Source organism: Eurosta solidaginis, chromosome 4 (assembly GCF_040869045.1).
Source record: "Eurosta solidaginis isolate ZX-2024a chromosome 4, ASM4086904v1, whole genome shotgun sequence".
NCBI lineage: Eukaryota > Metazoa > Arthropoda > Insecta > Diptera > Tephritidae > Eurosta > Eurosta solidaginis.
In genome coordinates, this window is record NC_090322.1 from 272,662,568 (window position 1) to 272,682,842 (window position 20,275).

Genomic DNA, 20,275 nt, shown 5'->3' on the forward strand with positions numbered 1-20,275 from the left:
CAAAACAAAAAAAAGGCGCATCGCGCATTAGCTCTTTTTTCTCGCTCAACAATCAACTATGACGTAGTCGCGCAGAACGAAGCAATTTTGAAGTTGTGAATGCGCTACACGTATTCTTTGCTTTACAAGGTTCTTCGAATGTAAAGCGAGCGAAAAGTTAAAATATTCTTTAATTATGGCGCTGCGACATTGCGAAAAAAAAATTGTGTGTAAATATGGTTGTTGTTGTTAGTGCTGTAGCGATAAAGGGCTCATTAATCTTCCTTAAAGCGAAATTAAACTTCCTTAACCCTAACGCCATAGTCGTAACCATACCCATATTCATAACCATCTCAATGTGATCGATTAATGGTGCCTTAACCTAAAAATCGTGAAAAATTAATAAAAATGAAGAAAACGCAAAAAATTACATATTCCACAAAAAATAAGTCTCTTAGTCATAACGTATTCAAAACAATGAAGAAAATCTACAAAAAGTTATTAAATTCACCAACTCAAATATTTTTAAGTTATGGATATGGCGAGAAACCAAAAGCCAATTGATTGGCTATGGCGTTTACGTTCATGAACTGATTTTGTCTTACTGACGTCCGTTATAGTGGAATTCTCCTGTAAAACCAAAATGAATATTATCTTTTTTTTTATTATTTATGCAATTTTGTGTTACAACTCACTTCAAAAGGTCTTTCTTCTTTTGTTTTGCCACCAATTTCACCAGCGCATTTAACAGCACCACATAAACAAACTTTTATCTCATTACCCAACAGATCATCCCAATGATAATTGAAGGTAACCTCTGTGTCCTACAAAATAAATTTTAAACAATAACTTTTAACACTCTTAATATATATTTGAAGCTAGAGATAAGCGCTCTTACCGCTGGTATATCTTTTATAGCAAAAAGTCCAATGCGATTTAATTCATTCTCACAATTTCGCACAAGTAATTTCTCAATAGGACTTATAAACTTTTTACTTGCTACAGCTAATGTAGTCGGTGAAGGCTATACTGCCTGGTTACGTGTACGTCTCGTATTCGTTGCATCAGTCAAAAGCTCACTATCGCTACCGCCTATATCTGGACTTGTAGTATGTATAAGCAATTCGCGGCGCCGTGTACTTCTTTTTGAAGTCCGCCATCACTTTCGCTACCGTTATATGCAGCACCAGTTCCTGTTGGCGGTGTTGTAAATCCAATATATTTTGGGCTTAAATCCGAATACAATTCGGCCAGTAGGTCACGTTTTCTTTAAAAGCCAAAACAAATATCAGAAAGATAACTACAAATTGTTAAGGCAAATAGCTTACATGCAGGACCAAATCAGTACAGGTACATTACCACTACGTATACCACGCTCTTGTCCAGATCCACTCTGTATATAAAGTGCCCAAATACCCTTTGGACCATATAATTTATGGCCAAATATTGACATTAAATCAATGTTAATTGTATTAATTGGAATTTTGCCAACTGCGTGTGCTGCTTCGGTGTGAAAGAATATATATGGGCAGAAAACCAACTTTTACCAGTTAATTTTCTGTTTTAGTTTTCGGTTTGTTGACAAAAATTACAAATGACATTTCTTCTTCCATCACTTTTGACAGCAAAAATTGATAGACCGATTGACAGTTTATGTTCCAGCGGCAACAACAAAATGCACGGGAGGGTTGCATTTTTGCTAATGCTTCTACCTGGTAATTGTACCATGATCCCGACCATCTCGGAACGATTTAGTATGACCATATAAAACCTCCAATGTAATCCCGACCTCCCACTCCCTAGATCAATTAGGAGCTTGGGGTCGCCGGAGCCTATGGCACTGCCAAAGAGTTTGATGTGATTCCGGTATAAATGAACCCGCGGGCCTGTGGGTTGCATCGAATGCATGGTGGAACGATACAAGGTGCTAGCATGGGAAAGCTGATCATACTCCTTTTTTATTTGATTTGATACATCAACTTTCGGCGAAGTACGATTTTGACATTCCTCCATCGAATTTACAGAAACAAAATACTTTGAATTTTTATTTATCTTTGTAGGTATGTCACCATGCTGCCACCTTGTATCGTTCCGCCATGATCGAATGGGTGTGTTTTTTTACCTTCAGATATATTGCAATGCTGACTATTGGGCTTTAAAACAGAAAAGTATTCACGATTGTCGATTAATTGTGAGGAATAGAACACCATTAAGTATAATAATTCGATAAAAATATCAGCACTTGGCAAATTATTAATAAACAATTTTAGAAAGAATTGTTTTAAAACTTGATAAAATGACGTCGCGCAACCTAACCGAAGTTTTTGTGATTATGCGCAACAATGCGTGTAAAAACAGACGCTTGTACTCCGATAATAGGGTTTGTTGAATTGTTATGTTTAAATGCAAATATCAAGTTGATAATTGCCTTTGAATTTACAGCAGGACGAGGATGCCGAACGTTTGCTGAAGCTCACATTACGGGATGCTGAGGAAGGTTTGGAGATGCGAGATGACTATGGCACCCAACCCATATGGATAGATAAATTGGAGGAAGCTCAATACACACTATCAAAGTACTATTCCCTCCATGCTAAATATATGTCTTTACTACTTTATGACTATTCATATATTTTAGAATTAAACCTAAGCTTGATGAACTTGGTTCGTTGCATGCAAGACACCTGTTGCAGCCTACATTTGATGAGAGTTGTGAGGAAGAAGCAGAAATAGAAAGCCTTAGTCAAGAGATATCAAAGCTTATTACTTCAACTCATCGACATATACAATGCATTCGTTCGAGTCTCGGTATCGGATCTAAGATGGAACAGCGGCTTACGGAAAATGTCGTGAATTGTCTATTGCTTCAACTGCAAGACTTAACTTTCAAATTTCGTAGTAGTCAAAGTGCTTATATACGCCAGTTGAATTCGCGGGAGGAACGTTCCCAAAAATATTTTGAACATGAGGATTTTACTAACATTGAACTGGTTTCGGGAAACACTGATGATCGCGGCAATTATGTCGACACATTTGATAACTTTCTGCAGCCTACGACTTCTATTTTAAATTCAACAGTTTCGATTAGAAACAAAAGGTTTCTGTATGATGACCAGTCGGCTCAACAGATAGATGAAGATTTTCAGCGTCCGGTATCAAGTCGCATGACTCAACAGCAGCTACTGCTATTCGAAGAAGAAAATACACGTTTGGCAATAACGCGCGATGAAGAGGTCACTAAAGTTGTTAAATCTATTCACGATCTGAATGATATATTCAAAGATCTTAGTCACATGGTGCACGAGCAGGGCACTGTACTAGATCGCATTGATTACAATGTAGAGCAGACGCAAACTAGAGTCTGTGAGGGTCTGCGACAATTACAAAAAGCAGAAATGTATCAGCGAAAGAATCGAAAAATGTGTGTTATAATGGTCTTAACGGTAATAACTTTATTCATGCTTATTCTTCTGATTTTTACAAAATTGTAATTAACAGAACTAAACTAAAATATATATGTCATTAATTCAATAGTAGTAATAAGCATTATGTATATATGCGCTGGAGAATAGAGCAGGCAATTACATTCTTTCTGATAAGCGGCTGGCCACAGATCGAAGGTTTCCATAAACTTTACTAGGCGGTGAACCAAGAATAAGATTGCAAATTGCTCTTCTTGCTAATTGAATATTTTGATAGCTGCCCAAAATATGAATTTTACTATCTGCCAGAACTATACGTGTTTTTGTTACATTCTCTATGGTGAATTTTGTGCGTCCGCCCTTACCAGCCAATCGTCCAATTGCACGACTCAGGTGATCACCTCTTAGTGTTTTCACATCTTTTATTTCAAATGTTTCCACGAATAAGTCCTCTAAACGAAGCAGTGCTAAGGCGTCATCTACTTCAAAGCCACATAGGAATGCTTTAACAAAATCTGCACCTTTTTGTAGGTTCGATATATCAGGTGTTTCTGGACTTAACCGAAGCTCCACCTTAAACAAAATATAATACAATATTTGCACATTATTTGCATTGTTTCAATTGATTACATTCGTAAATTTAATGAGTTTAAGACGTATTCACAATAATTTCTCTTATTAAATTATTGTATTTTTATTATGATGGAATGATGTTAACTACCTTTACATTTGTTTTATTGAAGCGTAATTTAATGATATCATGCTTTTTAAATATAGTTTTTTCAGTGAGGTACACATAAGTTAATTGTTCGCTGCTATGTACGAATTCCGACTCTCTGCAAAGCTAATAAGGCTTTGCCAAATGACGTAGAACAAACCACCAACTCCACAAGGAGGGAAGGGCCTCCGAGCCATTAGAAACCAAACGAAGCTTAAGACAAGGACTTCCATTGTACGACTCCTTTAACCTAATACTGACCGTAAGTTCTGCCGCCTTGGCAGCCACAGTACTGGTGGCGGAAATAAATTCAAGACTGTATTTTGTATTTATTAGGCAATTCATCCCAGCACAACAATTTGGCAAAAATTATTTTATAGTCGGTAAAAGGCATAAAATAGGAACAATTTAAACTTGAAACTTAAAGCTAATGACTATGGCTAAGAAAAGGTTACAATAAATAATATGTTTAATAAATAAATAAATAAACGAATGATAGAGTACATTTGCTTAGAAGAAATCAGTATTTTAATTGTCTAGGTTATTATAGAAACTTGTTAATTCTTTATTGAAGAGCAGAGCATTGCTTATAAGCCTAAGTCTAGAAGGGAGCGAGTTCCAAAGACGTATGGAAGTAATGAAGAACTGGCGATCAGATATTAGCATACGATGTCTGAAGTGGGTAAGGAGAACAGATATAGAAGACTGGAGAAAATTTAGCCTCCGATACAGGTACAGGTTCCTTCATATATATTAATTTTGTAGCGTAGTGAGCGTTTTAAGTTTAATAAGGTTATCGAAAGAAATGTTTAGCAACCTGTAGGCATTATGAGAGACGTGGTCAAGTCTTTGCAACCCATAGAAGTATCTATCAATGTTGTTATAAACATCATTAAGTTTCCTATTACATACATAGTCACAATTAGAGTTAATCTCACAACCATAAAGGAGCGTGGGTATTAAGTACGCTTTTGCTATTAGTATACGAATATGTAACGGAGTAAATTATTGTGTAAGCCAGAGTGTACGAAGCATCCCATACACTTTTCCCACTGTGCGGAAGATGTGATCTTTCCATGTCAAGGTTTTGTTAAAAACTACACCTAGATTTTTTGCCGTGTCAACGTATTCTATAATAGTGTTGTCTAAAATTAAATTTTCCATTCCACTTTTATCTAGTGACCTTCTATGAATGGCTATACATTTCGACTTCTTAGGGTTAAGACATAAGCCGTTCATAGAAGCCCACGTACCAATTTGACACAAATTGTAATTTAAGTTATTAATACACGAACTGGTACGATCACTAGGACAGCACATATACAATTGTACGTCGTCAGCATAAATGTGAATATTACAATACTTGAGAACACCAGGCAAATCGTTTATATACAAAACAAATAACAGGGGACCAAGGATTGAGCTTTGTGGGACGCCTCTTAGCTACCAACACTTACTGCCTGAGTTCGGTCGGCCAAATACGATCTGATTAGGGCTGTTGCACAGTTGGAGAAATTAAATAGGTTGTCCAGCTTTTTGCAGAGAACGGTGTGGTCTACCGAGTCAAACGCTTTTGAATGGTCGAGAAGAGTTAGGAAAGCAGTAAAATTTTTGTCAACTTGTTCTCGAATATCCTCTATCACTGATAGGAGCGCCGTTTTACAGCTACGATTTGACCTGAATCCAGACTGGGAATCTGTGAGAAGGTTATTATCCTACACATAAGTATTTATCTGGCAGTGCAAAATTCATTCGACGACCTTTGAAAGGAAAGGCAGAATAGCTATAGGTCTATACTCTTTGTTTTGCTTGGGGATTGGGATTACCTTAGCAACTTTCCAACATTTGGGAAATACACAGGACGTCAGCACAGAGTTAACCAAGTAGGTTAAGTGAGGAAGGATTTTAGGAAGAATTATTTTTAAAAATTTCGGACATATAACATCGAACCCATTAGCATTAGACTTTACTGAAAGAATGGCTTGAACGACATCACAATCATCGACACTAGCAAACTCAAGAGGACCAAAATCAACATTAGCGCGAATACAATAATTGTCAGCACATATATTGTCAGTTGAGATTGGCAGATTTACAAAATTTATATTTATCTCGTAAATGTCTACATCAGGGAGGACAGAAATATCACATTTGCATTTTCCGATAGCAATATCTTTAACCGACTTCCAGGTTTCCTTCGAACCCAAAGCAGCACTAAACTTGTTATTATAAAATTTCTGCTTAGCTGACCTAATGGCTTTGTTTGCAGCGATCCTAGCTGCTTTGAAGCAGTTGTGAGCCTCCAAGGTTTTGTATCTTTTCCATCGTGAGTAGGCAAGGTTACGCAGGTGAATTAAGTGTTTTAGATTGGCACTAGACCAAGGGGTATTATTGTGTGTAGCAGCTTTGAGTTTCACTGGCACATGGTTGTCGAAAAGCCTAATAATATGGTTCTGTAGGAATAATGCCTGATCATCGACAGATGTCTGTGTAGGACTTTAACCATTCTCTCTCCACGAAAAAAATCCAGCTGTTCAAGTTCCTCTAAATAACTGTCCTGATTTATGTCTGGGAAATATGGACAGTGTCAAGAGAAAATTGGAAAGCCCTTTAGTCCTGTCCGTGATACCGACGGCGAGTACCGAAGGATGCATAATGATGAGCTTTACGCAGATATGAAGATAGTGCAGCGAATAAAAGCCCAAACGGTTCGCTGGCTAGGTGATGTGCGAATAGATAAAGACGAAAAAGGCCAGCAAGTACTCCTCATTGGTGTCAGTTATCCCGAAACAGGGTTAGGTAGCGTGACTTGCTACGAAAGGGCCAAAATTTCTTAGGCGGTAAAGCGCCATTTAATGACGATAATGAATTGCTCAACAATTCTTTAGACCTGTGCCATAAGGGTTACATTGCAATGTTACACAAATTACAAAACAAAGCTAAGTGATGCATACTAAGATGCAATAAATACACACCTGGCAGCTCAAAACACCATATTTTACAAAGGACTAAACTTATTTAATGCAATGGCATCGAATATAAAAAAAGAAAGCAGTTATCACCTAAATACAACGAAATTTATATAGAATTATAAATCTACAGGACGCAAATGCTTGCTGTGATGTCGCGAACCAAAAAAAAAGTGATAGTTCGACTTTATTTATCGGTTGATGACCAGACAAAGTTTCTGCAGGATAATATAAATAAGTTATTCGATGATCACGTTCCACTAAAAATAAAAACACCTAAATACAAGAATAGCCCTTGGTTCAATGCTACATTAAAACACCTTATCCACCTTCGTAACCAAGCCTACTCACGGTGGAAAAGGTACAAAACAGTCGAAACGCATAGCTGCTTTAAAACAGCTCGGCTTACTGCAAACAAAGCCATAAGGCTGGCCAAGGCAAATGATTTTAAGTACAAGTTTAGTTCTGCTTTGAATACAAAAGACAAGTGGAACAAAATCAAACAAATAGGAATTGGTAAGCCCAAAAGTTACCTGTCTCATCCCCCTGATGTCGATATCAACGAAATAAATAATACTTTTGTAAGACTACCAAACTCAGCCGACAATGTGTGTATTGATAACTACTCCGTGCGTGTTAATGTTGACACTAGCCCTTTCGAGTTTGTTTGTGTCGATAATTGTGATGTTGTCTAAGCCATACTTTCTGTGAAGTCTAACGCAATGGGGCTTGATGGTATATGTTCAAAGTTTTTAAAAGTCATTCTTCCCAAAATCCTTCCCCACATTACTTACTTGGTCAACTCAATTTTGACGACCGGTGTCTTCCCAATATACTGGAAAGCTGCAAAAGTTATTCCAATCCGTAAACAAAATAATGAGTATCGACCAATAGCCATACTCCCTTTCCTCTCTAAGTTCGTTGAACGTATACTACATGGGCAAATCGTATCATATGTACATGAATACAAGCTCCTGTCAGACAGTCAGTCCGGTTTCAGGTCAAAGCGGAGCTGTACAACGGCACTATTATCTGTGACAGAAGTAATTCGTGAGCGAGTGGATGAAAGTTACATTGCCTTCTTAACACTTCTTGACCACTCTAAAGCTTTTGATTCTGTAGACCACACTCTGCTCTGTAGGAAGCTGGTAAACTTATTTAACTTCTCTGGTCATGCAGTTGCCCTTATAAATAAGATCATATCTTGGTGATAGGACGCAAGCAGTATGTATAGATGGTGAAAAGTCTGGCTTCCTACATGTCTTAAGAGGCGTCCCTCAAGGCTCTATCCTGGGTCCTCTGTTATTTGTTCTGTATATCAATGACTTACCCGATGTCCTTAAGTATTGTAATGTTCATATCTACGCTGATGATGTGCAATTGTTTACGTGTTGTCCTCGTGATCAAACTAGCTTGTGCATAAGTAACTTAAACCACGATTTTAATCAAATATTTTCATGGGCTAATATGAATGGCTTATGTATAAACCCGAATAAGTCAAAATGTATTGTTATTCATAGAAGGTCTTTTCCCACTAATGATTTAGAGAATGTAGTGTTCGACAATTCCGTTATAGAATACGTAGATACGGCGAAAAACTTAGGTGTAATTTTTAACAAAACATTGACATGGAAAGACCATATTTTTAGAACGGTTGGGAAAGTGTATGGAATGCTTCGTACACTATGGTTAACACAGTATTTCACGCCTTTGCACATAAGACTACTTCTGGCTAAAGCGTACTTAATACCTACGCTACTCCATGGTTGTGTGATTTACTCAAACTGTGACTATCTGTGCAAGAACAAACTAAATGTTGTTTACAACAACATTGCTAGATATGTTTATGGGTTGAAAAGACTTGACCACGTATCTCAACATGCTGAAAGGTTGCTAAACATTTCTTTCGAAAATCTTTTAAAAGTCAAAACACTGTCCTTCCTCCATAAATTGATACACACGAAGGAACCTGACTATCTATATCGTAAGCTTCTTCATGTTGTTGTTGTTGTTGTAGCGATTAGGTTGCTCCCCAAAGGCTTTGGGGAGTTATCGATGTGATGGTCCTTTGTCGGATACAGATCCGATACGCTCCGGTAACACAGCACCATTAAGGTGCTGGCCCGACCATCTCGGGAACGATTTATATGGCCACATTGAACCTTCAGGCCATCCCTCCCTCCCCACCCCCAAGTTCCATGAGGAGCTTGGGGTCGCCAGAGCCTCGTCTGTTAGTGAAACGGGATTCGCCGCTCGAAGGTGAGGTTGACAATTAAATTAAATTACAATTAAGCTTCTTCATCAAGATCGGTGCTTCTTCTTAAGCACATCAGATACCGCACGCTAACCTCTGAGCGCCAATTCTTTGTTACTGCAATACGTCTTTGGAACTCGCTACCTACAAGTCTTCGACTCTTAAGTAATGCTCTGCACTTCAAAAAAGAGCTAACATCATTTTTTAACGACTCTTAAACTGGATCTCAAATTGTTGTTGTTAAAATGTTCATTTCTAAGTCCTTTTCCTTTCTCTGTGTCTTATTTCTTTATTTGTTAAATACTATTCAATCTATAGCCAGCCAAAGGTTATCATCACTACTGCTGTCTTTTAATATTTATTAATTACTTTTCTTTAGTTTTAAGATTTACATTTACATACATAAATATTTCACTATTGTCCGTTATATTTAATTTAATTTGATTAATCTAATTTATTATTATTATAAATGTTCAATTTTTATAGCTCATGCTATTCATGACTAGCACTGTTAAATAATTTGTCAAAATTGTTGTGCTAGGAACAAATTTTCAAATAAATACATACATACATACATACATACATTAAGAGGAGTCAAATATGACTTAGAAAGATGTCCTTATTGGGAGCACATTTTAGAGTCAGAACTGATTCCCGATATGCCTCATATTTCATACTTCATATGAGCCTAAAAAAAGAGTTCGATATGACTTTTAAAAGCCTTTTTTGTTTTTTGTATGGTTTTCTTGTAGTTTTTGTTTTTATTGTTGCTGATTCTTTTGGCGTTGCTTTCACTGTGAATAATTTCACCCCACTTATGAGGCATTGGGAATGCATATCTGAAACTTACGGGAAGAAATTTTTCAACGAAGATTCAGGAGGAATGCTTGCACCAACATGACAGGAATGCCACAAAGGACAAAGCAAAAGATAAGTAAAACAATAACATTGAAAATCAGTGATATAACTCATAATAATAAGCAGCAGAATTCGGCAATTACATTGGAGAAGCTAGTTTGTGTGCTTATAAATCGATTCGTTTAATGTCTCTTGTAGTATCCAGGAAACGGCTACGTGTTTTAACCACGAAGTTGTTCAGAGTTCTTATTCCGCGTAGTTATAGGTAAGCAATTCTTATTTACATACATACCTGTTTTGCTTTCATGTTAAATCTTATTTGGAGTTTCATATGCTCAACAACTGGGGTAAATATTTTCATCCAATGTTCCTTAAGTGATGAATATCTAATGCAGTTAATAAATAATTAAATAAATGAGATAAAGAATTATTCGAAGTTACCTGTGGGGAGGAACTGATATTTTCCTAACATCGTTTTTTTGTCGTTTGGCTTGATGGTTAAGACTTCTCTGTTTTGTCTGTTGTAATGGAGATTCTTCATCAATTTGCATTGCGTTGTTATCCGCCAGCCGCTTGGTTGCCTTCTTAACACCGGTTGGTAAAAAAACATCGCCTTTTATATTCTCAACCTCCATTTTTTATTAATTTTTAAAATGCGTTTGTGTTAAATATAAGCAATTTCTAAAATTCTAAACACGTGGCTCGCCTTCGAAGAAATTACACAGGGAAAAAGTGTCAAGAAATTTGTGATGAGAAATAATGCGGCAGTTACCCACCGACGTGTGCCGTACGTAAGCACGTTTGTTGTACGAAGCACGTTTGACCGAACTCTCAAGCCCGTAGGAATCAATGTGTGCGTCCGTGTACATGTACATAACATATTTGTGTGTGTATTGTTTACAGATAAGCACTGTTGCCACTGACCATTTTGCATGTATGCTTATGGAAACATCAACTTTTTCCAATTTAATTTTTGATATTGTAAAAGGCCGGAATACATATTAAATAAGTATAAATAGATTAAATATTTATAATCAGCACTTTTACATAATTATTTCGAATTATTTCCACAATTTTTCAAACTTTAATTAGGCGTTTTTGCATAAAATTGCAAACGGTCAAAAATTAGCGCACAAAAGTTTACTAGGCAACTCTGTCTAGTGAGAGAGCGATCAGCTGACACGTTCTTACGGAAAAAATCAAAATTGTTTTGATTTCTACGTTCCGGGCTACGTACGTACGGGCGTTGCACGTCGGTGAGTTTTCGTTTACATTGCACACTCATAAGATAGGTCGTGTCAGCTGACACGTTTTTTCTACGTACGTTCGTGGGTAACTGCCGCATAAGTCACAGTAACATATTCCTCGTGTTCCAATGTGATCCATATCGATCAATTTGTTGTTGCATGTTAATGTTTAACAAATCATTAACATTTTCGATAAATATAACACATTTTTAGAAAGTTTGAAACTAAATGTCGAATTGATACGCAACTCCAAAAGAGAAGTTGCCGAAAATCAACCACCAAACTTTTCGTCTGTAAACTGCGATTAACGGGCCGATTCTGAGCGTTACCGGTAAAATAGTACCCAGAACATTATGTAACCGAAAATCGTTACCAGTTCTTTTATTCGCGATTCTGGCCAAAGTGGAAACGCTGTCATCACCGAAGAACTCACCAATGTCTGTGGTGAAATTTAAAAGTTGGGTTTCTTCGCTTTATCCATGGCGGAACGATACAAAGTGGCAGCATGCGACAGCTGAACATAAACTTTTTTATTTGTTTTGATACATCAACTTCCGGCGCAGTACGATTTTGACATTCGTCCATCGAATTTACAAAAACAAAGTACATGCAATTTTTATTTATGTTTGTAGGTATGTCACCATGCTGCCACCTTGTATGGTTCCGCCATGGCTTTACCGAAAATGTGTCACTCGTAGATACGAGGTTAACGAATAAACGAGACGATGTGTATATATGTACACACATGCATAAGATTTTACATAGTTATATTGTAATTTATTCTGTAAAAGAACATAAGGTAAGCAAATATATAATATATAGCAAGAGGCAACACTTTTTTACTATTAACTTTACTTATTTCCGCTTACAATTCGTTATTTTTCAGTTTTGCCTTTTTCTAAACAACAGCTGTTGTGTGGTTATTTCAATGTAACCACCTACTTTTGTGGGTAAAAAATTATCCGGCTACTTTCGCGAATAGAATACCAAAAGGGTGTAAAAGTTTCCACATGATTTCGTTACCGTGGCGAAGAATGTTGTTACCACACCAGAATCGGGGCGTTATGTAACAAATTGTAGACTTAATTATTAAGAAAAGATTAATTTTGGTACCGGTTTACATGACGGTGTACCACCTAATTTTTATCAAAAATTATCAAAGGTGGTATCAAAAGACGCGTATCTACCTCCGTATCCGGAAGAATTAAAATTTTTATTTCTGTCAAAAGATATAAGCAAAAAATCGGTTGTAATTTTCATGTGGTTGTTGTTTTTTGTCAGATTTGTTGTACACACATACACACTAATGCAAAAAGTGTTCTGCGCGTATTTAGTTTTGATCGCCAAATCGGTGTCGGACCCACCCAGGGTAATTTTGTATAAGCGCTGCCGAAGTCCGCCAACGCAGAAAGGTGTCCTATGCAAAAAAAACTATGGATCGGGCCCCATATTTCGAGCCCTCTCGGGGTCATTTTGCGGTGTTGTGCGAATAACTTTCGACAGAAATAAAATTTTTGATTTCCGCTTTCGGATTCTTAAAACGGAGGTCGATACGCGTTTTTTGATACCAACTTGGACAATTTTTTATAAAAATTTGGTGGTGCACCGTCTTGTAAAACGTGACCTTAATTTTTGCTAAATTTTACACACCAATTATTCACGGACGAGTTCTTTAAATAGCACAAAATTAAGTTCAACATACATGACGGTGCTCAAAAGTAGAAAATTGGCAAAGTATGACGCATTCGACAACTGATACGTTGCAATGAGTACCAGCAATGGCGCGCCATCAAAACTCTTTGAAGCTTTTTAACCGTGGTACCTACGTAGTTTGTGAACATTTGGGAAAATATTGTGAAAAAATGCTCTAACGTAATTGAATTACGTCAAATAAACAAATTGGCGAATATAATGAAACCGTTTTTTGATAAAAGGAAACAAAACAGACGATTTATTGCAGTTGTAGCTGCACGCAGTTTATGAATATGGAACTACAGTTATACTAGTTTTTAGATTTAATATAAACAAAGATGAAACAAAGATGTTAATCAGCATAAACAATAATTTGATTTTATCTAAAAAATTAAAATGTTTAATATCTAATTTGTTTAAGATTATGAAATTGCAATAAATGTTTTGTATGAAAAACAGTGGCGCATAGTCATAGTCAAAATAAAATAGGTTTTAATTTTAGTTACAGCTTTTTGACATAACTTTCTATGAGCTATCTATAAAAAAGCCTCAACTAAATATAAAACCTATTTTATTTTGACTATGACTATGCGCCAATCACTACACGTGTTTTTTTTTACACGCGTATACGTTTACGTTTGCGCGTAACAGCTATTATATAATTTAAGCAGATTATGACATTGATCAGTTGTGAAAATAGCTACCCTACAAGAAACGCTGATAGTTTTACTAATGCACTCACACTTGTAATTGACAATGCTGATCCTACGATGATGTAAACATTGATACTCAAATTTATGTATGTTCCTTTGTTCGCTCACGCATGTCCGCATGTTCCCAACGACAGCCTGTAATCATGAAAAAGGACTCAAACTGGGAAAGCTTCGGGCACCTGGTACAGAACAAAAGAACATACAGCAGATACCATTATGCATGTGAGACAGATACATAATTCTCAACGGAATTTTATGTATGCGAGAACAGTTTATCCAATTTAATCATGTTGTCACTACTGACTGTCATATGACAATCAAATGATTATCACGGTTGTTTTGTTATTTTTTAAATTCCGCCATTTTCAACCGACGAAAAGCATATAAAAAATAAGTTTGAAAAATGAAAAAGAGAGCATTTCAAAGCACCATGCTAAAAGAAAAAAATTGAAAATAATATTAAAAAATACCAAAAGCTGTCGGAATGTGTGGGGTGCACTCAAAAAATTGATACGCGATAAATAATAGTGGTTAGTGGTGATTCATTTTTAAATGTGTTTCCGCATGAGGAAAGCGCTCTTCTGTTGTTTTGTTATTTTCTGAATTTAAATTGGACATTCTGAACTCGACATATTATAAAACTATTTACTTTAAACAAATAAGAAACACGTATGCTTTTATCACGTACAAAATTAAAAACGTAATGAAATAAAGTAAATAAAAAGCAAAAAGCATTCTTTCATTTTTGGCGGAATATAACAATGGTCATTTATGATAGTATAACAGTCAAACCTATCAGTTATGACACTTTTTGATAGTTAGAGTGCCAGCACTGATCCAGGAAAAGAATGAGAGTGAGCAGTACGGCTAAATACTTAATCAGTAGGCCATGTTGGTGTATAAGAACGAGACAAAAACTCACACGTACGCAATTGTTAACATCACATTTGCGCAAGTCCCCTTAAGTTTGTGATAGAAAGTTTGTATGAGGCGCTGATCTTTAGGTTGACATAGCTGACAATCAGATGATAGTCATATGATAGTCAGTATTCTTGTAGGGTAAAAGTAAACACAAATGGAGAAATGCTGCCAGAGGTGGTTGTCATTCAAAAGAATCGAATGAAGGAAAATCGCCAATCACTGATTATTTGGAAAATAATAGTTATCACTCACCACAAATCACAAACACAAGTTTGCGCATGTAAACAAAGGATCAGCTGTTTTTTATGGGTAATTCATACGTCAATTTCCTTTAGCTCTTGTTTTTTCTCTCTTTCTTTCATTCGCTCAAGCAGTTAACTGTGACGTAGTTGCGAAGAACGAAGCAATTTTGAACTCGTGTATGCGCAATGGTAGTTGATTTGTGGCTATTACCATGGTTCAATTATGTACAGGTTGGCTCATCTCATCAGCTGATTTTATTTATGTCATTGCATGGTCGAAGGGATTGTCAAAAGGAGATGGCAAACTCAAAATGAAACCAACACATTGGCAACATTTTACTTACACATACAAAAACTGCTAAGTTGTCTGTTTCCATTCCATACCATTCGCACCAACACCAATACACAGATTTTGACTATTTGAACAGACATATTTTGTTGCTTTACAGATGAGCCAACCTGTATATAGTTGAACCATGGCTATTACTATAGATATTTTTCATTCGCGGCGATACAATCACCGATAATGAAATGTCGTTCCATCACTATTAGTTTGGTTTTTGTTTTTAATCCAATTTTGTTAGATATACAGCTTACGTTTGCACACAATGGAGGCAAAAAAACTCGAAGATCTACGGAGTAAAGATGTGGATAAAATTAAACTTGTATTATCCGAATTTAATAAAAAGGTATCTCTATTTTCGTTCTTTCTGATATAAATATGCCATAAATTACATATGTTAATTCTCGAATTTTAGAATGATGAACTCTTTAACTTTTCAACGTTTCATGTAGACGGGTGTTGGCATGACATATGGCGTGCTCTTTTTGCCATACTTAACAATGATTCTTTATACGATGTCCATGCCCTAACTTTAAATAGTGTCCGCATACTCACCCGTGACAAATGTAGTTTGCAAACAGAGGATTTGGAAAACGACGTTATATGTTTGCTTAAATTGGCACATTTAGAACATTCTGAAGCTATTGACCTTTCTGAGGCTTGCGGTCCAGAACCGTGGTCAAACACAGATGAAGCAACAATTCATGGTGTCAAAGTAAATTGGAGTGATAATAACACAAGACAGATTGTTGTCGAGTCCCTAAAGTGTTTATGCAATTTAATATTTCAATGTGCCGACCTACGCCGCCAATGTCTTAAACTGAATGCTATTGATGCCATACTTAAACGAGTATCATCAGCAGTACAACACCCATTAACTGTTGAGTTTTTCGACATGAAACTTTTATTTTTAATAACAGCAATGGAGCCTGCCGCACGTACACGAGTGCAACTTGATTTAAATGGTGTTACCTATATGACAGAATGGCTTGATGAGAAACTTGCTGAACAAGATCTTACATCCGAATATTTGGATTTATTATGTGAAATATTGAAGGTAATGTTTAATATAACAACCAGTTCTGATAAAAGCCCAAACGAGAACGAAATTCAGAGTCGCCATTTGACTGGGGTTATACGGAATTTATTATTGAAATTCGGTGAAATGATTAGAGAACGCGAACGAAACGTTGTTATGCATGCCATAAACCTTTTGACAAACATCTCCAGCAGTTGCTTAAATGAGTTATTGATTAAAAGTGAATCAAGTGCACCAAACACTTCAATAACTGTAATGTATGAAGGATATAATGTACGCGCTTTAGAAGTAATTTTAAGATATCTGAAAATTGTATTAGATAAACAGGAGAAGTCTGCTACTTCTAACGAGCTAGTTTCACCGGTTTTAACATTGTTGGTCAAATGTGTGCGCGGTGATAGAATAATGCAACATTACATTAGAAGCGTAATCTTACCACCCTTACGTGATGTCTATAAACGTCCCGAGGAAGGCAATGAACTGAGAAATCATCTTTGCCGTTTCTTGACACTACCTGAAATGGTATTGCGGGATTTGGCTACAGAATTGCTATTTGTATGCTGTAAGGAGAATGTGGCCCGCATGATTAAGCACACTGGATATGGTAATGCCGCTGGTCTGTTTGCGAAGCGTGGCCTTTTAGGCGGTCGACAAATGGAAAATACTGATTATTCCTCCGACAGTGAAGATAGTGATACAGACGAATATAAACATTTACAACAAAATATTAATCCAGTTATTGGTTGTTATGAATCACCCAAGAAAAGTCCTTTCGAGGGTATGTCAGAGGAGCAAAAAGAATATGAGGCCATGAAGATAGTAGATCTAATGAATAAACTACATAAAAGTGGTGTAGTTCAACCATGCCGTATTGGTGAGGATGGTAAACCGCAACCAGTTGACCATATTTTGCAACTACAGGAGGAATTGCCGCAACAGCAACCTGATCAAAAACGCAAAACATAAGAATATTTGTAACGAAAGAAATGATTCACTAGAACTTGCTATAATTATGCATATGGAGAAATTATCTTAGGTCATAAGAATCATAAGCTTCATGCGTTAAGTACTGTTATTATTAACCATAGACTATTCTAGTATTACTAAATGTGTATGTACTACTTAAATTTCATATGTAACAAATATACTAAGTATGTTAAAACCAAATCGTAAAAAATTCTCGCAATATAAACTTAATAGAGCTTATCATGAAATTACTGCATATTTTATTCTTTGTTGCAGGTTTAACTATCTGCAGTCAAAATATTGGAATGCATATCTCGCACTTTTTAGTGTAAAGAGGTGTAAGCAAAATTTTAGTTTTCGGAAAAATTTAGTTAAAGTGTTGTTATTTTATTATCCGTCTATGATGATAAAGATGTAGGTTTAATCATGATAAAAATATGAGAAGGTAAAACCATTTACTCTTCTTGACGGCCATAATGGTTTTTTGATTTTTAAACAAATTTTAAAATCTCTCACAAAAACTTTGTGGAAATGCCAATCCAAAGAATACAAACCGAAATTTTGAAATATTTTACTTTTATAAAAAAATTAAAAAAAACAATCGAAAATTTGTTATGAAATTTTTCACGATTCGCCCTTAATATGTATTTTTTTAATTTCGAGTATTTAACCGTGAATTTTAACTTGGCATCAACAACAGTTTTTTGTTGTTAGTGTTTGTTCAACATTTGTGCCATACACCAAATGGTCGAGGTTGGGCCAGGATGACGCACATCTCTTTGGAAAGTGAGCTTTCTTCTGCGATTGCTTTGAAGACAACCACAGATTCTGTGTAGATACTTTTGCAGGCCAGCTAATTTTTCTCTGCATCATACGCCAGATCTCCCCATAGGGTGTAATAGACGTAGACTTATGTGCATTGGCGGCGCACTACATTAAGCAGATGTGTTCTGAGATGGTTCGATGTTCAACCGCCTTAAGAAGACATCCCGTTTAAGTGCTAAGACTGGAGGATTTTGTTGCATCTCTGTGTCTTGTAATCAATTTCGGATACATTTCTATTGACCCTTTCTCTCTTGCTATTCTTCCAAAGCGTGGTAAATGTTTCCCACAATTCAGGACTATAGTGACAGAATCTGGATCGCGCGTGGCGTTCCCAGAAAACATAATTACTTTGCAATGATAAATATTCGGGGGGATCAGCACAAAAAATTGAAAACTTTATGTAAAAATATTTAATACAATATAATTAAAGTAAATGTGTTTATGTTTTTTACATATGTATGCTTACTTTTTTGTTATGTAAACACAATCAAAATAAAAAAATTTCAGAAACATGAGAATTTAAATTTTGTTTTTTTTTAAACGTAATTTGTCACTCACCGGTTTTACCTTGTAATATTTTTATAATGGGTTTAATAATGAGCCTACATCGTTAATTTTCTTGCAAAGTATATACATAACTCGTAGCATTTTCTTTTCTAAAAAAAAGTTTTGTTTTTGATATTAATTCAAGTTAACCTTTTTAAGCGTGGTGACCGATAAGAAAACAAATTTTTTACTTTTATTGAATAAATGAGAAGTTAATATTTAACTTTCACTTTAACTTTATTTTTAACTTTTACTTTCACTTTAACTTTAACATTCACTTTAACTTTAACTTTAACTTTATTTTTAACTTTAACTTTAACTTTAACTTTAATTTTAACTTTAACTTTAACCTTAACTTTAACTTTAACTGTAACTTTAACTTTAACTTTAACTTTAACCTTAACCTTAACTCTAACTTTGACTTTAACTTTAACTTTGACTTTAACTTTAACTTTCATTTTAACTTTAACTTCATTTTTTACTTTAACTTTCGCTTTAACTTTAACATTCACTTTAACTTTAACTTTAACTATAACTTTAACTTTAACTTTAACTTTAACTTTAACTTTAACTTTAACCTTAACTTTAACTTTAACTTTATTTGTAACTTTAACTTTAACTTTCGCTTTAACTTTAACATTCACTTTAACTTTAACTTTAACTTTAACATTAACTTTAACTTTAACTTTGTCTTTGACTTTAACTTTAACTTTAAGTTTAACCTTAACTTTAACTTTAACTTTCACTTTCTCTTTCACTTTCACTTTCACTTTAACTTTCACTTTCACTTTAACTTTCACTTTAACTTTATTTTTATCTTTAACTGTAACTTTCGTTTTAACTTTAACATTCACTTTAACTTTAACTTTCACTTTCACTTACACTTTCACTTTCACCTTCACTTTCACTTTCACTTTCACTTACACTTTCACTTTCACTTCAACTTTCACTTTATTTTTAACTTTAACTTTAACTTTCGCTTTAACTTTAACATTCACTTTAACTTTAACTTTGTCTTTGACTTTAACTTTAACTTTAACTTTGTCTTTGACTTTAGCTTTAACTTTGACCTTAACCTTAACTTTAACTTTAACTTTCACTTTCACTTTAACTTTCACATTAACTTTATTTTTAACTTTAACTTTAACATTCACTTTAACCTTAACTTTCACTTTCACTTTCACTTACAATTTCACTTTCACCTTCATTTTCACTTTCACTTTCACTTACACTTTCACTTTCACTTCAACTTTCACTTTATTTTTAACTTTAACTTTAACTTTCGCTTTAACTTTAACATTCACTTTCACTTTATTTTTAGCTTTAACTTTCGCTTTAACTTTAACCTTAACTTTAACTTTAACTTTGTCTTTGACTTTAGCTTTAACTTTAACTTTAACCTTAACTTTAACTTTAACTTTCACTTTAACTTTCACATTAACTTTATTTTTAACTTTAACTTTAACATTCACTTTAACTTTAACTTTCACTTTCACTTACACTTTCACTTTCACCTTCACTTTCACTTTCACTTTCACTTA

The 20,275-nt window shown here is 35.1% G+C and overlaps 4 protein-coding genes across 10 annotated transcripts; 2 read left to right on the top strand and 2 right to left on the bottom strand.

Annotated features, from left to right (window-relative positions):
- Positions 1-441: 441 nt before the first annotated feature.
- On the bottom strand, positions 442-2,298 carry LOC137251497 (uncharacterized). 2 transcript variants are annotated; one of them, XR_010953260.1, is made up of 5 exons: positions 1,527-1,723; positions 1,308-1,479; positions 878-1,246; positions 675-803; positions 442-609 (listed from the first exon to the last, which is right to left on the bottom strand). XR_010953260.1 is itself a non-coding variant. In XM_067786185.1 (5 exons), exons 1-3 carry the CDS (start codon positions 2,187-2,189, stop codon positions 1,072-1,074), a joined length of 435 nt encoding a protein of 144 aa, XP_067642286.1. In that variant the 5' UTR covers positions 2,190-2,298; the 3' UTR covers positions 442-609; positions 675-803; positions 878-1,071. The 2 variants fall into 2 exon arrangements, 1 of the variants encoding a protein (XP_067642286.1); XM_067786185.1 differs by lacking the exon at positions 1,527-1,723 and adding an exon at positions 2,102-2,298.
- On the top strand, positions 2,085-13,595 carry Syx16 (syntaxin 16). Of its 5 annotated transcripts, none has more exons than XM_067786174.1 (4): positions 2,086-2,359; positions 2,422-2,555; positions 2,618-3,422; positions 13,128-13,595. In XM_067786174.1, exons 1-4 carry the CDS (start codon positions 2,276-2,278, stop codon positions 13,167-13,169), a joined length of 1,065 nt encoding a protein of 354 aa, XP_067642275.1. In that variant the 5' UTR covers positions 2,086-2,275; the 3' UTR covers positions 13,170-13,595. The 5 variants fall into 5 exon arrangements, 4 of the variants coding, with proteins under 4 accessions (XP_067642274.1, XP_067642275.1, XP_067642276.1 ...); XR_010953259.1 differs by lacking the exon at positions 13,128-13,595 and adding an exon at positions 4,456-9,918 and having other exon boundaries at positions 2,087-2,359; positions 2,618-4,381; XM_067786175.1 differs by lacking the exon at positions 13,128-13,595 and adding an exon at positions 4,179-9,918 and having other exon boundaries at positions 2,087-2,359.
- On the bottom strand, positions 3,406-11,738 carry l(1)G0004 (lethal (1) G0004). Of its 2 annotated transcripts, XM_067786183.1 has the most exons (4): positions 11,525-11,738; positions 10,642-10,906; positions 10,493-10,586; positions 3,406-3,974 (listed from the first exon to the last, which is right to left on the bottom strand). In XM_067786183.1, exons 2-4 carry the CDS (start codon positions 10,833-10,835, stop codon positions 3,561-3,563), a joined length of 702 nt encoding a protein of 233 aa, XP_067642284.1. In that variant the 5' UTR covers positions 10,836-10,906; positions 11,525-11,738; the 3' UTR covers positions 3,406-3,560. The 2 variants fall into 2 exon arrangements, with proteins under 2 accessions (XP_067642284.1, XP_067642282.1); XM_067786181.1 differs by lacking the exon at positions 11,525-11,738 and having other exon boundaries at positions 10,642-10,983.
- A 1,865-nt stretch (positions 13,596-15,460) lies between the features above and the next one.
- ric8a (ric8 guanine nucleotide exchange factor A) lies at positions 15,461-18,667 on the top strand. Its single transcript, XM_067786186.1, has 2 exons — positions 15,461-15,704; positions 15,774-18,667. The coding sequence occupies exons 1-2, from the start codon at positions 15,624-15,626 to the stop codon at positions 17,361-17,363; spliced, it is 1,671 nt and encodes a 556-aa protein (XP_067642287.1). The 5' UTR covers positions 15,461-15,623; the 3' UTR covers positions 17,364-18,667.
- Positions 18,668-20,275: the final 1,608 nt, after the last annotated feature.

Bases quoted from the DNA above. Each gene is read 5' to 3' on its own strand.
- Syx16 (XM_067786171.1), top strand. From the start codon at position 2,276: ATGACGTCGCGCAACCTAACCGAAGTTTTTGTGATTATGCGCAACAAT. The intron at 2,360-2,421 runs GTTTGTTGAATT...TTGAATTTACAG, and splicing joins GCTTGTACTCCGATAATAGG to CAGGACGAGGATGCCGAACG. The intron at 2,556-2,617 runs GTACTATTCCCT...CATATATTTTAG, and splicing joins GCTCAATACACACTATCAAA to AATTAAACCTAAGCTTGATG.
- ric8a (XM_067786186.1), top strand. From the start codon at position 15,624: ATGGAGGCAAAAAAACTCGAAGATCTACGGAGTAAAGATGTGGATAAA. The intron at 15,705-15,773 runs GTATCTCTATTT...CTCGAATTTTAG, and splicing joins TATCCGAATTTAATAAAAAG to AATGATGAACTCTTTAACTT.
- LOC137251497 (XM_067786185.1), bottom strand. From the start codon at position 2,189: ATGGTGTTCTATTCCTCACAATTAATCGACAATCGTGAATACTTTTCT. The intron at 1,480-2,101 runs GTAAAAAAACAC...ACACCGAAGCAG, and splicing joins GCATTGCAATATATCTGAAG to CACACGCAGTTGGCAAAATT. The intron at 1,247-1,307 runs GTAAGCTATTTG...TGGCTTTTAAAG, and splicing joins GTACTGATTTGGTCCTGCAT to AAAACGTGACCTACTGGCCG.